The sequence below is a fragment of the Lontra canadensis genome, unplaced genomic scaffold, assembly GCF_010015895.1.
Source record: "Lontra canadensis isolate GAN:19392208 unplaced genomic scaffold, GSC_riverotter_1.0 scaffold129, whole genome shotgun sequence".
NCBI lineage: Eukaryota > Metazoa > Chordata > Mammalia > Carnivora > Mustelidae > Lontra > Lontra canadensis.
This window is the reverse complement of record NW_022631123.1, coordinates 149,019-164,595: the sequence shown is the minus strand read 5'-3', so window position 1 is coordinate 164,595 and position 15,577 is coordinate 149,019. Positions and strand designations below refer to the sequence as shown.

Below are 15,577 nucleotides of genomic sequence, written 5' to 3'. Positions count from 1 at the left end.
TGAAAGCTCCTGTTAACATGTTCTCAGCATCACCCCACCATTTCAACTATTTGAAGGTTTATACTACACTTCTCTGTTCTTTAAAAGGCCTTCAGTGATCACACTACTCAGAGCCAACCGCTATTAGTTCAAGAGAGCCAGAGTCACTCAATTTAATAGTGGAATTTGTGATACCACAAATAGCTGGGGCAAAGAACAAAATAAAATAATTTCCAGGCTAATGAAGTGTTTGACAATGCTTTTCCAAAATGGTAAAAAAAAAAAAACAAAAAAACAAACAAACAACCCAAAAAACCCAACAACCAAAAAACCAGTCAAATTTTCCAAGATAATCTGCAAATACGTGGGTGTGGGGGCTGTGGTGGATCGAGAGAGGCTTTCTGGAGCAGACCTCAAAAGCGGACTACAGTCAGGTATGTGGTTGGCTTTCAATAGAACAGAATTAAACGGAGGCTGAGGACAATTTTTTTAGATGATAAATTAGTGAAAGGAGACAGAAAGTAAAACTCAAGAGCCCCAGAGCTGCACATTTATCTTTGTTATGACGGCGATGCCCTGAACAGTGGACGGGAAAAGGAGCAAAAACAACAGTACGATTATTTCCGCAGCATCTGTGGTCATCACCTTTCATGCTCTTGTTAATCATATTAATTCAGGTGCATAAGTTTTCTTATCTTCTCATCAAAACATTTTTATTGGTATTACGCTGGTCTTTTTTTTTTTTTTTTTTTTTTTTTAATTTCAATAGTTGTGCTGTGTCTGAAATTCCTTCCCAACTGGGAATTTAGAAGGAATCCAGCTCCTGGTAAGGGATTGTGATCCTACTTTAGAACAAATGTTCTCACTGTGAGTGTGGCTAGTGGAAAATGGCCTGGAGACCAACACGTTCCCCTCTGTCAGACTCGTGCAGGACAACCCACAATGAGAAAAAGTCACTACCAATTTCATGCCACTGTTGGCAATGCTTCCTGATTTTTAAAAACTCCATCAATTAATTCCATCTATTTATTTGTATGGACTTGACCGTGCGACTTGTGAGCACACCTGGGGGGGGCGGTCTGTAGCAGCAGTCTGAGCCGCAAAGCCTGACACTATCTGGTTACCTTGTTCTTATCGTCAGTCTCCCCCCAACCCACATCATTCTGCAATTAAAATATAGGTGTAATACAGAGACTGACTCAGTCTCTGATAGGCTACCTCGACACCTCCCAGAGGAGCAGACAGCAGGGCCGAGAAGAGTTCTCCAGTCTACCCTTGAAACAAAGCAAAAACGAGAAGCTGGCCTCCCTACCTTCTATCCCACTCCAGTTCTGAGAACTAACCTAAGATACTGCTGGGTCATTTAGACAATATGGTAAAGGAGTGATTATGTAATCCTAATTTGCCAGAACTGATTAATATAGTCAACAAGCAAGTAGGAAATTATTTAAAAAAAAAAACAAAAACCCAAAGCATCTTAAGGGTGATGTTCTTATTAACCTTGAACTCTTCCTTAATAGAATGATATGAGGGGCACCTGGGTGGCTTAGGTGGTTAAGCATCTGTCTTGGACTCAGGTCATGGTCCCGGGGTCCTGGGATGAAGCCCTGCATTGGGCTTCCTGCTTAGCAGGAGTCTGCCTCTCCCTCTGCCCCCACCTCCCCCTTGCTTGCATGCTCTTTCTTTCTCTCTCAAATAAATAAATAAAATCTTAAAAAAAAAAATAGAATGATACAAGGACAAAACAAAATTTTCAGTACTGGGTCAATAGGCAATCACAACAATGTACTTCAGACCTTAATGGTCATCAAGGTTGGCTACGTAACACTGAGGAATTTCAGGAGGGTGGATACGGAAGTTAGAACCTTGTATCTGGATTGTGGCGTACAGGCGTGTACTCACCCCTCCGTCATTCAGAGCCCTGACCCGGAAACGATACACGGTGCCGGGGAGCAGGTTGCCGACGGTGCACTCGAGCTCTGGCCCATGGTACACCTCCGAAGCTACATCCTCAGGCTCTGTCATCTCCACGCTGTACTCGGAGACCTCACAACCACTTTCAGAGGCAGGAACGTCTGGGAATGGAGAATGCATTTCATCTTTAAACATTCTTGTGCTTCCAGCTGACCACATCATACCTGGTTTCCCACCAGGTTTGCAAAACATCGTGTGGGGTAGCTGGTCCTCAGGATCCCGCTCACAGAAGAGCACTCCCCACTCCCCACTCCCCACCCCCCACCCCGAAAGAAAAGAGATACGGAGGAGTTTCTGAATGATACTACCTGTACTTTCCAAAGCAAGTACGTTTGAGTACATTTACTTACATTAAAAAAATAATTTGAAAACAACAGAACCATCAGGTAAATGTCTTTATAATCTAAGGAAAGGAAGCTACAGAAGAAGAAAATCTTCTCTTTAATTTAAAACCAAAGGTCTCGTTAAATCAAGGTCAATGACCCCGAGTTGGTGCAGTATTTTTTTATGTGGTAGACATAGGTGGTGGGGAAAAAGCAGTCAGAGTTTGCAGGTTTGTATCTGCAATTTTACATGCTGTCAGCTGCTGCTACCACAGGAAATGCTCATACAACTTGAGTCAATACTGCAGAGCACCAGGACCCACCGGACAAAAGGACGAGACGTCACCGTACGAACCACGTCTCGCTTTTATCTCTAAATTGATCACAATCAATTTGTGCTTGTGAATGAAGTTGCAAAATGAAGTTGAAAAATTCCTGAACAAGACTGGCTGCTCTGCAAGATCTAGGAAAGTGCCCCCTGAAGGTCAGAGATGCCCACCCAGAATGTGGGGCACTGCTTGGTACAGCAGGAGAAGTGACAGCGCACAGGAGAACACAAACCGAGGCCAATACACGTTCAACAGAAAATGGACATTTTGAGCCAAAACCACGATGGTTTTCAGAAGACAGATGACTTAGTAACAAAGCATTAAATCTTAGCTCCAATCTCCAATTGTCCCAGTTGCTAATGTCAATGTCAAGTTGTGTTCACTCACCCCACTCTAAGTGGACTTCTTTGTGCTTTGGTCGACCCAAGACCCTCGGTGGTCGACACTGACCTGGTGCAACGCTTAGTGTGCGAGCAGGGAGACTTTCAGAACACTGCAGGAGAAAAAGCAGAGAGAACCGTCTATTAGGTCCTGTGAATTCACAAGACCGCTACATACCAGGCAAATTCTACCCTCCAACCAAACATGCTGCCAACAGGGGTCAGTCACATACTGAACGTATATCACATAATTTTTTTTTCTCAAAAAAATCTTTATTCCAATTGAGGAAATAAATTAATACATAAGACTTGAAAAAGTTAGGAAATAATTCAAAACATTATTAAAGTATGTTGAGGACAAGAATTCCCATCCTTCTCCCTCCATTTAAGAAGAGCTATAGATTTGCAAAACTGGATTTGGAGTTTTTTAAGGGGGATGGGTAAAGCAAATAGAAAACTTAAAACAAAACTCAGACAAGGCAGTGGATCACCATAACGAAGAGAAGGGAAAGGGGGGAAGACAGGAGGTGGAGGAAACCAAATTCTTGGATGTGAGTGTCCAGCATGAGTGGCTGGTTGTGAAACAAAGGTTGCAGGAGCCACAGAGTGGCGAGTATCAACATGGGTGGGCTGGCTGTGTTCTCTTACACTTCATCCCATCTCTTCCTGTGCTATGGTTTGACTCTGGCTGTATCCTACTCTTTGATTTTGCTGAAGCCTGAGCTCAGATTTCTGATGCCATGCTCTACTTGTGTACACATAATTTTCATGCAACAACACCCCCTCTCGTGTGTATGCGAAGTGTGACCATATACTGGCTGCATACGGCACTGGTAAAAATGATTATTTCTGAAGTCAGATTCACAGATAGGGGTTGTCTATTCTAAGCACACAATTACTTTCCCTTAAACCCAAATTAGAGAGAGCCTTCATGAGGACAGAAAACACAAAACAACAGCTGGATGAAATTTTTAAATGTGCCATAAATGGCAAACCATCCACATACAGAGCAGAAAAGCAAATAAATTCAGTATTAATCAACTGAGTCTGACATTAGCCAGCAGGTTCTGTTAATGCTAAAATAAGTAGGCCTTCTTCTTGTAGGATCTGTTTGTGTTATGGCTGGTGATGTGAAAGTTGACTGCCTGATCCTGAGCCTGGAGAAAACAAGGTGGGGGAGGAACACACAGAACTCCTCAACAGAACTCCTTCTTCCTGAGAAGAAGTGTTACAGAGGAGACGGACTCCGTATTTTCAGGCAGCACTGCCCCTCACACACCGGCTGACAGTCTGGCTTTGGTGTGGGTAACCCCGAGAAGCATTCCAGAGAGCTCTGGCACTGGAGAACGGTCTCACTGGACCCCCTTTCCACATAGTCTCTCTATACGGGTAGTCGAGACATCCCAATATGCTATCCTTACGGCGGGGGTGGGGGCAGGGAGAAAATAAACACAAGACAACCCTGGAGGTATGCTGACCACTGACTGCAAAGCTAGGCGCCTTAACGGCAAGTGTTCTTGTGAAAAATAAACCCAGCAGAGGGCCCTAAGCCACCATCTCCTAGTCTCTCTCTCAGGACCAGTTTCAAACCATAGTATTAAAGATTCTTACAACGAAAATGGCTTTTGACGACCTTGCCTTTCATGCACTTTCTGAATGTAAGTTAAAGCCATTTAGACAACAACCATCTGATTTCTAGGGCATGCCCTGTGTATTTATGAGGTTATTATGAGGTATTTATGAGAACACGGTGTGGCTGACACCAAGGCTCCTGACATGTTAACTGGCTGGTCTAAGGTCAAATTAAGAGCAGACAATAAGGAATATGCTGCTGCCTACAGTTGTGTAAGTTGTGCACTGCACAACTGCAAAGGTGTCATTCAGCTCTGCCATCACAAATTTACACAGCTTTTGTAATAATTTTCCAGCAGATGGCAGTAAAGCACCTTGGGGAAAGTGTATCTCATCCTCACAAAATTGCCAGATGTGGTAACAGCAGAGCTGTACAAGAGGTCGTATCTTTTTGACTCTACATTCTGTGCTCTTGGTATCATTGCAATAACGGAGGATCCTCTTGAGCTAATATGAATGTCAGGCAACATTCAATTTTTAGCTGTCACACATGATCATGCCAGAGTCTTGTAAGAAATAACTAAGAGACAAATGTACCTGACAACACCACGATTCAGCTGAGAATCATCAGGGCCTAGCTTTTTTGTCCTCTAAGGCACAATTTAAAAAACTCAAGTTTTCAAACACATTTTAAAATAATTTTATTTGGATGGTACGGACTGGTTGTCTGAACTTGACCCAAGAAGTTTACTTTTACATCAAAACAAAACCCACCTGACTGTGTCCACCGGTGCTGATGCAGCATGCTCGAAGTTTGTACAAAGTGCCTGGTTTCAAGTGGGTGAAAGTGTATTCCGTTGCCGATCCGCTGTACGCCACCTCCCACTGACTTGCTGTAAGACAAGACTCAGGTGTGAGTTTATGCCTTCCGGAAAATGTCATCGGATCAACCATTACGGCTGAGGAAAATTTCCAAGTGGTTGCCATGAGAACCAGCACTTCCTATTCTTTCTTTCTTTCTTTTTTTTTTTCTAAATAGCCAAGGGTCCTCTTACCACTTCCTTCACAAAGTTAAATATTTAAAATTCACACGGAGTCATTTTTAATACTTAGTTCTGCAGGCTAGACTACTCAATACCAGCATTATTACATTTTCTGACTATGAGGTTTGGATGCTAGAAACCACATAGAATCCGTAGTGGGCATGGGGAGGTGGGGGGCAACAAGCGGTGACAGAGGGCAAGGTCCAGGGTGCAGTGAGCCCGTCATCAGGGGAGGAGACTCAGCGGGTATGGGGAAGGCTGCTGGGCAGCCTGGGATACGCCACAGAGTCTCTCCTCTGTCATCTGCAGGGAGGTCACAGTAAGTGAAATCCTCCCGTTAGAGACGGGAGTCCTTTAGGGGCAAAGCCTGCTGTCTTCATGGAGCTCATTTAAAAGACAGAAATGGCTGGGATGTTGACAAATGAAGATGAAGCACTTGGTGTGACCTAGTCCTATGACCACTTCTGGGGGTTAAAGCAAGCAAGCAGGGCCCGGGAAAGAGCTGGTACCTGCGGAAGCGGATGCCACCAGAAAGAAAGGGTTTGCCTCCCAAACCCTCCCCAAGCTCCTTGGTAGGATGGATTTACCATGAAGCCACAGGGACCAGGGCCAAGGACAGGGGGCATTAGAAAGCATTATTCTGACACTACTGGTTAAAAACCTGTGAAGGGGCAAATGAGAACAGGGACAACGGAGAAGAGCCCACTTTATGTGCTGGCAAAACTTTAAGGACAGAATGGTGTCTACTTTTGATAGGATAGCAATAATCAAGAGAGGCACGAAAATTCAAAATATACTTAGATTTTCACAAGGAGTCACTGGATACACCTGACTTCTCTCCTAAGGAGGTTTTCTAATGTCAAAATCTAAATCAAATTTTTAGCCCAGAATATGATTTTATGTCTATTAAAACAGCTGTGCCCATCTCAAAGCATTCTCATGTTTTAGCTTAAAAGAGAAGCCGACTGACATGAAAACCAAAGTACTCCAGGTGGCTACTGAGGTACAGAACAGAAGACAGGCACACACCTGTGCCGCCTGTTTGTAAAAGTCAGTGCTACTGCTCTTTCTTTTTGCCGTATGCCATAAATCACTTTTTTTTTTAAATGAGTGGTTAAAGGGATTATCAGAATGGTGAGATATGTCATTTTTAGAGTTTTGATGACTATGCTTTCTTCTATTAAAGCCTAATAAATTTTATTAGAAAAAAGATCGAAGAAATTTTTTAAAGGCATTATTGAAGGAATTCGATCTTTAACATGGTACTGCTTTAATCCACATAGTATGACAGGTGATGAATAATCTGACTCAGATGTCCCACAGACAGAAAGACATTTGCTAAACTTGATATAAAAGTGTGACACTGTCACGAGCTCACGGTAATACTATGTTTTGTTTGCTATCACTGTATGTGGGAATTTGTAGATTATTGAACTTGTTTGCTGTCTCCACCCTATCCTTCCTGGTGACTGCTTCTGACACTCTTCTGCTTATAAGAATTTCTAGAGAAAGTGTGCTAAGGGAGGGGACAAAAATGTAATTATTCTATTAATTAGGACCACTGGTTTAAAGAAATGACATGGAAAATTTAAAAACATGATAAAAATGTACCTTTTAAGCACACTCTCATCCCTGATGCTGTGTGTAAAAGAGAAAACTGTAAGTAAGTGATTCAGCTTTATTTCTCCTAATAGCACTATCATTAGAGTGAATGGCTGCTCACTATGCCCACTATGACTATAAAGATGTCTATCATATTGGATAATAGGGGCTGCTACTGGATTTGAGTAAAACAATTTCCCAACACTTCACCTTCAGAATTTCCATCAGTAATCTCCAGCAAGTACTTGAGTATTTCTGAACCACCGTTGTCCTTTGGAGGATCTGGAAAGTAAGCAAACGCCTTATTAGTTACGAAAGGGCATTGATTTTTATCAGCAAATATCATTAGAACACAGAAAGTCATGTAACATCATACTGCCTTAATTCTGGATTTAAGCAAAAGGTAAAACCATTACTGTATGGTTCCTGAAAAACAAAAGAAGCGAAAACATCAAGAAACCCAGAATGTGCTCAGATTATTCAAAGTTCTAGAGCTAGAAATGTCAGAGTCAATTTAGTGAAACATGAGCAAAATTCAAAATATGAATTGATTTTTCTAACAGTTAAGTTAAATCTACTTGAGATTTTTTTAGTATTTAATAATTTCTATGTGAAGTGAAATATGTATTTCCTTTATCATTATTTCATTCTGTACTTTAAGTTACCAGCGACCAGATTCTTTTGAGATGGAGAGGGAAGGAAAGAAAAGTGCACAAATTCACTGACAAGACAAATAAAACATGAGAATGTAATGATCTGTTCCATCACAGTTTGCTATTAAGCATACTGTAGGCCCCAAGTGAACCTGATATGCAGCCAAAGTTGTGGATCCATGAGAACATGCACCAAAGAGGTGTTTTGAGGAAGGGGTGCTGGCTTATTACCAGAGCCCTGTGGATGTCAGGTATTTACTCCACTAACTCTGGGCCTGCAAGAGTTTTCTTTTCTGAGCAGAAAAATACCTTGCATTATAATTTTGCAAGACTATGCAGAATTTACTCTACTCTCAGTCTGTACTCCTGTATTTGGGTATCGATTTAGGAACTTTTCTTCCCTTCTTTCACTTGGCATTTCCATTACTGTATACAAATTTCATGAAGAAGATATTTAAAACAATAGTAGTGAAGTTAATTTTTTTAAAAAGATTTTATTTATTTATTTGACAGAGATTACGAGTAGGCAGAGAGGCAGGCAGAGAGAGGGAGGAGGAAGCAGGCTTCCCGCTGAGCAGAGAGTTGATGTGGGGCTTGATCCCAGGACCCTGGGATCATGACCTGAGCCAAAGGCAGAGGCTTTAACCCACTGAGCCACCCAGGCACCCCAATGAAGTTAAATATTATAGCATATGGCTAATGAAAGTAAATATTTAGTATTTATGGAACTTTCTAGGCTTTTCTGAGAAAAAAGCTTTACAATCTGGCAAAAAGCACACCTAGATTTTTACAGTTTCTTTATCATATCCATCTTCCAAGGAAATAGATATCCTAATAACTCTGCCTCAAAATTTTTAGGTGACCTGATACAGTTTTATGTCTCGATGGTTGATCCTCCAATAACAGTTGAATAGTATTTTATTTAAAAAAAATTTTTAAGTAATCTCTGCACCTAACCTGGGGCTTGAACTCACAACCCCAAGATCAAGAGTTGTATGCTCTTTCCACTGAGCCAGTTGGGCGCCCCAACAGTTTAATATTTCAAATTCCCTTTACATCACTTGGCTGCCAGGTAAACTCTTATTTTAAATTTCTCCTTTTATTTTTTTGCCTTTCAGGTAGCTATTATGACACATTAGTGATAATTACATATGTCATAGTAGTTCTACATATAATTGCAAGTGTTCCTTCTAATGGCATTCAATTCTTTTTAAGTTTTATTTATTGAGAGAGAGCAAGCCAGCGCATGCGCAAGTGCATGTCGGGGAGGGGCAGAGGGAGAGGGAGAAAGAAACTCAGCTGACTCCACTCTGAGCACGGGGCCCAACACTGGGCTCAATCTCACAATCCTGAGATCATGACCTGAGCGGAAATCGAGAGTGGGATGCTTAACTAGCTGTGCCACCCAAGCACTCCTCTAACAGCCTTCATTTCATTGAAATAATCCATGCTGCAGAGGTAAACCACAATACCCTTCTGCTTGATACCCCCCAAGCACCACAAAATAACCTCAAGTGAAAAATTCCTAAAGTTCAGGACTTCTGGTTACATACAAACAACAACAAAAACTAGATTTCCTAGTTGTTCTTCACTTGAACATTCTGTATATCAAAATTTCTTATGATGACATACCTGAAGTCTGAACTTTATTTTCAATATTAATTTTATAAATCAATTTTTTACATTAACTATCACTACCATTTGGTAATGGCATGCTGTTGAAGAATGAATATATTTTCAGAGATGACTACATTCAGATCAGTAATATATTAAAAGTATAGGAGGAAAAATACAGGAAAAACCATAGAGGAAGTAAAATGCTCTTAAAATTGTCCATTTTACCAGTTGGTGGAATTCTCTGGATGTTTCTCATACATACATTCCAAATCTGTAAAACTCCCACAAATAACACCTTTTATTTTGTATTTTGCTTTGTCACTACTGAAGTTAATTAGTCTCTAAAAATCTGTCAAAAATAAGCAATAGGAACAGTAGCAAAACGTACCCCACTTGACACTAAAGCCATGAGATGTAACTGGTCCTTTAATGAGGGGTCTTGTGGGAGGCCCAGGCCTGTCAGGACTTGTCGTACACACCAGAACTTCGCTTGGACAACTCTTCCCTTCCACATTAGAAGCAGTGAGCTATAATACAACCAAAAAAATATTAACGTGCTTTAGATATCAGGTTTTAAAGAAATGGGCATTTAAAAAAAAAAAGATTTTATTTATTTATTTGAGAGAGCATGTGTGAGAGAATGCACAGAGAGAGGGAGAGGGATCAGCCGACTCCTGCTGAGCAGGGAGCCTGATGTGGGGCTCAATTCCAGGACCCCAGGACCCTGGAATCATGACCTAAGCCAAAGGCAGACACTTCACTGACTGAGCCGCTCAGGAACCCTGAAATGGGCACTTTTTAACATGGCAATATCAAGGCATCTGTAAACTCACACAGACAGACACACACACACACACATACATTTCCTCTCTCACAATCTCAAACAACTGATTTATAAGCATTTCCTTTACGAGGTACTTATTTCCTGTAGCGTTAGCTATGAACAATTAAAACAGTAAAGGTGGGTTTTAGCAAAAGACTAAATTTTTATCCTTTCAAGAAGACATAAAACAAAACCAGTATGTTACTTCCTGGTTCTTACTCTTCTGTGGAAGGAAAGTATGAGGCGGGGAAAACAGGTAAAAATGCCTTTATTTACTTAAGAGGAGGGCAATGCCATCTTGTGGAGAAATGCTAGCAGTAGCCCTATGTTCTCAGAGCCGGCTCCAAATAACAAACATTTGTTAAAAATCAGTAACTATCATTCTCCTCGAACCGTCCCACACTTCACTGGATAATCTGACAGCTCTTTACTGAATGACTACTACGTGTCAAACACCACTTGGTCCCCCGAACTGGAAAAGGAAGGGAAGACTCAGAAGATGAACTTCTCCCTCCAAAAAGGACACAGCCCTAGCAGACCCTGGTAAACAGCCCTGCAGCCAAGAACGCTGCCCTCTGCTCGCTCTAACGGCTGCGGCTGGGAGCTCCATTTTTCCTTACAGTGCGGAGTCCTCTAGTGACATTAATAGTGGTGGCTGATGACCAAAGCAATGCCTAAGTAGGGACAGAGTGGGCACGGAAAAGAAACATAAAAATAGCTGGAGAAAAAAGAAATGGGCAGAAGAGCAGAGGCAGAGAGAGAGTGAACGGGAAATCGAATTAAAAGGAGAAGCACGGGAGGGCAAGGGGGGACGTGTGGGTGACAGGTGCACTGAGTGTTCAGCTCGGGTGCCCTCAGCCACTGGCACCCGGCCACCCCGTGATGTGGTCTGTTCCAGCATGTGACAACAGGTTCCCCTCTCAAAACTGGGCTTTAAAATTTAAAGTACAGTGCGCCTTCTGTAAGTGTTACTTTAATAATGTAAAGCATGGTGAAACTTAAAAATCTTTCCACCTACAGAGTCCGTTTGAAATGGTAAATGGGTGCAACATGAAACAGCTGTTTTTTTAAATCAGTTCTGGTACCAAAATGACTGACTCACCCTGAATTTATACTGTGTGCTTCTTTTGAGATTTTTCACAGTACAGGTTAAGTCCTCTCCAGTGTATTTCGGGTGGAAAAGGTTATCCTGCAAAGGCAAAGCCAGAAAGAAATATCAGTATCACTGAAAACTGGGCATTACTAAATACCTCTGTGTTTAGGATTTTTCTATTGCCTCTTTCCATCACCACCAGCAGCCAGACGTCGAGCAGCGACAGCAAAAAGAGAGTGTCAGAGTTCTTGGTGCTGTAGATAGTGCTGTAGCTCTATCAAGTAAAAATTTGACTTTATCTCATTGTAGTTTCTCCTGGGTCTGTCGAACTTTATTGTGAGGCTCGAACGTGCATGAGAACAGTGCTCTCCTCCTGAGAGGATGCAAATCCACCCTGGAAAAGATGCCACCACATGCTTTCCTCCCAGAGCAAACTTCTCCCAATTCCTCAATAAGCATTTTAAACAAAGGATTAAACCACCAAGGAGGGCCAGGTGACAAAGTAGTATGTACTGTAAAAAAATGTATTTAATGTTAGTCTGAGAAGAACGTTTTCTTCCGGGCTCTTGACCGTGTAGTTGCAATGTGCTACGTAACGAACTGCGGCTGAGCTTTCTGACCACACAGTGTCCTCTTCTGGCCAAGGGAGAAAGGACAGTCTGGATGGGAAAGGCATGATCCTTTAAGAGGCTAGGTATCCCCCTAAAAGCCCAATATGCAGAATTCATTCACTAGTATTCTCAATCACGCACCGCTCCATCCAGCCAGCCATCAATGATTACGGAGCACCTCCTAGGCATCAGGCTTCCTTCCGCCTTCTACGGGCTCTGTACTGCCCAAGAACAGATAAAGCCTTGCCTGCCAGAAACTTACATGCCAGGTGGAGACCGTGATTAAAAAAATAAAACCTATACATAAATATGAAGCTGTGGGGTGTTAAGGGCAACGACAAAGAAAATCAAGCTGGGTGAAAGGACAGAGCGGTGGGTCGAGTGAGGTGCTCCTCTAGGGCTGTGCCAGTTAAATAAGGTAGCTATGTGGGGCTCTTTAAATTTAAACTAAATACAATTCAGAATTCAGTTCCGTGGGCCCACAGCCATATTTCAAGTGCTTAATCGTCACATGTGACTAGGTGCTACCTTTATCGGATAGCACAAACTACAGACCATTTCCATCATTGTGGAAAGTTCTACTACATAGTGCTGTTTCAGGGAAGGTGGCTCTGCACAGGTCACATGTGAGGAGACCTGAGGGAAATGAGGGAAAAGAGTCAAAGGAAGTGGAAGGGCCTTCGAGCTGCTGGGCACAGAAACTGCAAAGGCCCTGAGGTCAAGGCATGCCTGCGTGTCCTATGAGACTACAGAGGCAGAAGCAAGGACCTAAAAGAAAAACAGAATAGCATGGGACCTTGCAGGCATTGTAAGGGCTCCAGCTTTTATTCTGGAAGGGTGGGGAAGGCCCAGAGGTAGGAAGGGTTCTGAGCAGGGCACCGACCGGATCTGTTTTACTTAACAGATCACCTCGGCTTCCTGTGAAGAACAGACTACAGTATAATAAGTGTGAGAGGAGGGAAAATACGTAAAGAGACCACCACAATAATCCAGGGATGTGATAATGGTGGCTTAGGAAGGGGTAGCAGCCTTGGATACTGAGAAATGGCCAGATTTCGGGTTAATATATGGACACAGATTTAAAAGGATCTGCCGACTGATTATATAGATGGGGTCGAGGATAACTCCAGATTTTCTGGCTTCCCCAAACACAAGGACAGGAATGCCACTCCCTGACATAGGGAAGACTGTGGGAAGGACAGGTTGTGGCCAGCGGTGATAGTGGTAGAAATTAAGAGTTTGGTTCTGAACTTATGTAGCTAGTGCACTTTTATGGCGTTCTGTCTGTTACAACAATACTGACTTATACAGAACACACGCAAGGGTATAAAATCTGCAGGGCTTACGTTTTCATCCTCCTGGATTTCCAAGGTGTAGGTGACCGCTTCCTCGGGTGAACAGCCTTCTGGTTTATTCCACTGCAATGTGACCCATGTGACCCCAGCTCGGACAAGTCTTGGCGCAGAGGGCATCTGAGGAATGTTTCCTAATGTGTAACATACCACCTCTTGGCTATAACCGCTATGGAGAGACAAACCCAGGAAGACATACATTTAGGAACATGGGAGGAGTCTTGGCATTTTAAAAGAGAAGGACAGGCCCACCTACTGCCTGACTGGCTTGGGCTGGAAAGTCTGGGGCATGACAGATCCAGCCAACAAAGCAAGGCAAGCACCCTTTATGTGATATTCCCTACTACCCCTACTTTCCATTTGCCTGATTGCCAGTCTGCCATTAAGAAAGCAGAGCACATTGCAGGATACACCGTTAAGGATTTATCTCCCACCCCCCGAAAGCACCCAGCAGAAAGCACAACACTGTGCAAAGGCACTAAGCTATGACCCACAGCTACCAAGGAACCTTCCTATCAGTATGAGCACAAATCAGTGTCTGCTGACGAAATACACTGCTTTACAAATATATACGGTGCTAGTTTTCAGAAGTTTGTGGGTGCTTCCAATTCACTGACAAACCCTTGAAGCCTTTATCATTAGGACTTTTTCAACCGGCAGACTTGAACCGGCTATCACGGGTGGAGAGAGGGGGCTATGAACCCTTGTGATGTTCTCGAGACTGGAGAAAAGCTTGAGGACCAATGATGCACTGAACCTTTAAGATTTTTCAATAAGCAGTGATGAAAGAAAAAGGATTTTTCCCTTAATCAAGAGTTACCCAGGAAGTACAATTGAAATATGGTCCTTTCAAATCATCTTTAATCCCCAGATGCTCCCTCGGACACCGATTATGGCCTTTCTTCTACAGCTTGAGGCAAGCTGTGGTGCCTGGGCCAGGCGGAGTTTTCTCCAGGCCTGTGAGAGTCTGCCCAGGACTTGACAACAATGGCCGGCCTGAAACCCCTTTCTATCAGGCAACCTCAAATATAACTGAAAAAGGCAACCACATGACTAGTGATGAAAGGAAAAGGCACGTGTTCTGAAAAAAAATAAAGCCTCAAGAGGGATTTCTCTCAGAATCTGAACTGCTACCTTCATCTGGGCTCCCAGGGACACGTCATGGGGCCTCGGCCTCACAGCCTGAGAACTGGCACGGAGGCCACCCAGGGCATTCATCACCTTGGGACACGCCTTTCACCCTCTGATTAGGGTTCCTTCGAGGAAAATCTCAAAATGGTTCAGCGTGGGGCAGTGGATGTCTTCACACGTTCCAGCCACATGAGAGGAAGACACAGAATGACCACGTGAGTGTTCAGCGGCAGGAGAGCGAGGAGACATCATACCTGGTGCCGATGTCATTCCGAGCAGCCAGCCTGAACGTGTACCCCATCGCTGGACAAAGCTTTGTCAACTTGCAGTGCTTCTGACTCCCAAAGAAGCACTGTCTGAAACCACTGTTTCTCTTTCCCTAAAAGGCAACAATGAAACAATACACACAAGTTTTTAAAAAACAAAATCAGTAATAAGAAACTGAGGAAGGCCTTCTGAATAATTGTTTCATTTCCTGGGTCTGGATGAACAAAACCAAGAGAAGGAAGAAGGCTTCTAGGGGAGTGTTTGACAATGCAATGTCATCCTGAACGTAAAAGGCACTACAGAAACATCTGGGGACACATGGGTGGCTCAGTCGGTTAAGCATCTGCCTTCAGCTCAGGTCGTGACCCCGGGGTCTAGGGATACACTCGAGCTCCCCAGCCAACAACAGGGAGTCTGCTTCTTCCTCTGCCCTCCTCCCACTCATTCTCTCAATCTCTCTTTCTCTCTAAATTAAAAAAAAAAAAAAATCAGGAAAAAGAAAGAAAGAAAAACCTGTAACTGAGACAAGTCATGCCTCATGCTTGTGGTATTTCTGAACTGGTTTTGGTTAACAACAACAACAACAAAAGTCCTATCAGGTATAAGGCAATGCACCATTTCTAAGATCCTCCTCACTTGCCTTGGTCAAACTGCCAAGTCTGACCAACCAAGGGTAAGTCTGCAGGCTTATTTCAGGGATCGCTAGTTCTGGAAAGGCAGTAATTGCAGAGCACCTGAGGATCAGTCTAATGAGCTTAGCGTGCCAGAGAAGAAAGCCCTCCCCAGGCTTCTCTCTCTCCTTTCCCACTCTGCCCCCCTCCCGCTAGT

General features: G+C 43.1%; 1 protein-coding gene across 1 annotated transcript in view; it reads right to left on the bottom strand.

Annotated features, from left to right (window-relative positions):
• FNDC3B (fibronectin type III domain containing 3B) overlaps window positions 1–15,577 on the bottom strand; it is a 190,287-nt gene that overhangs the window by 43,856 nt on the left and 130,854 nt on the right. Inside the window, exons 11-18 of the mRNA XM_032842390.1 lie at window positions 14,737–14,861; window positions 13,346–13,520; window positions 11,398–11,484; window positions 9,861–9,999; window positions 7,413–7,484; window positions 5,332–5,450; window positions 2,993–3,098; window positions 1,882–2,054 (exon numbers count right to left, since the gene is read on the bottom strand). Of these exons, the coding sequence (XP_032698281.1) occupies window positions 1,882–2,054; window positions 2,993–3,098; window positions 5,332–5,450; window positions 7,413–7,484; window positions 9,861–9,999; window positions 11,398–11,484; window positions 13,346–13,520; window positions 14,737–14,861 (996 nt within the window). The remainder of the gene's footprint in view (window positions 1–1,881; window positions 2,055–2,992; window positions 3,099–5,331; window positions 5,451–7,412; window positions 7,485–9,860; window positions 10,000–11,397; window positions 11,485–13,345; window positions 13,521–14,736; window positions 14,862–15,577) is intronic.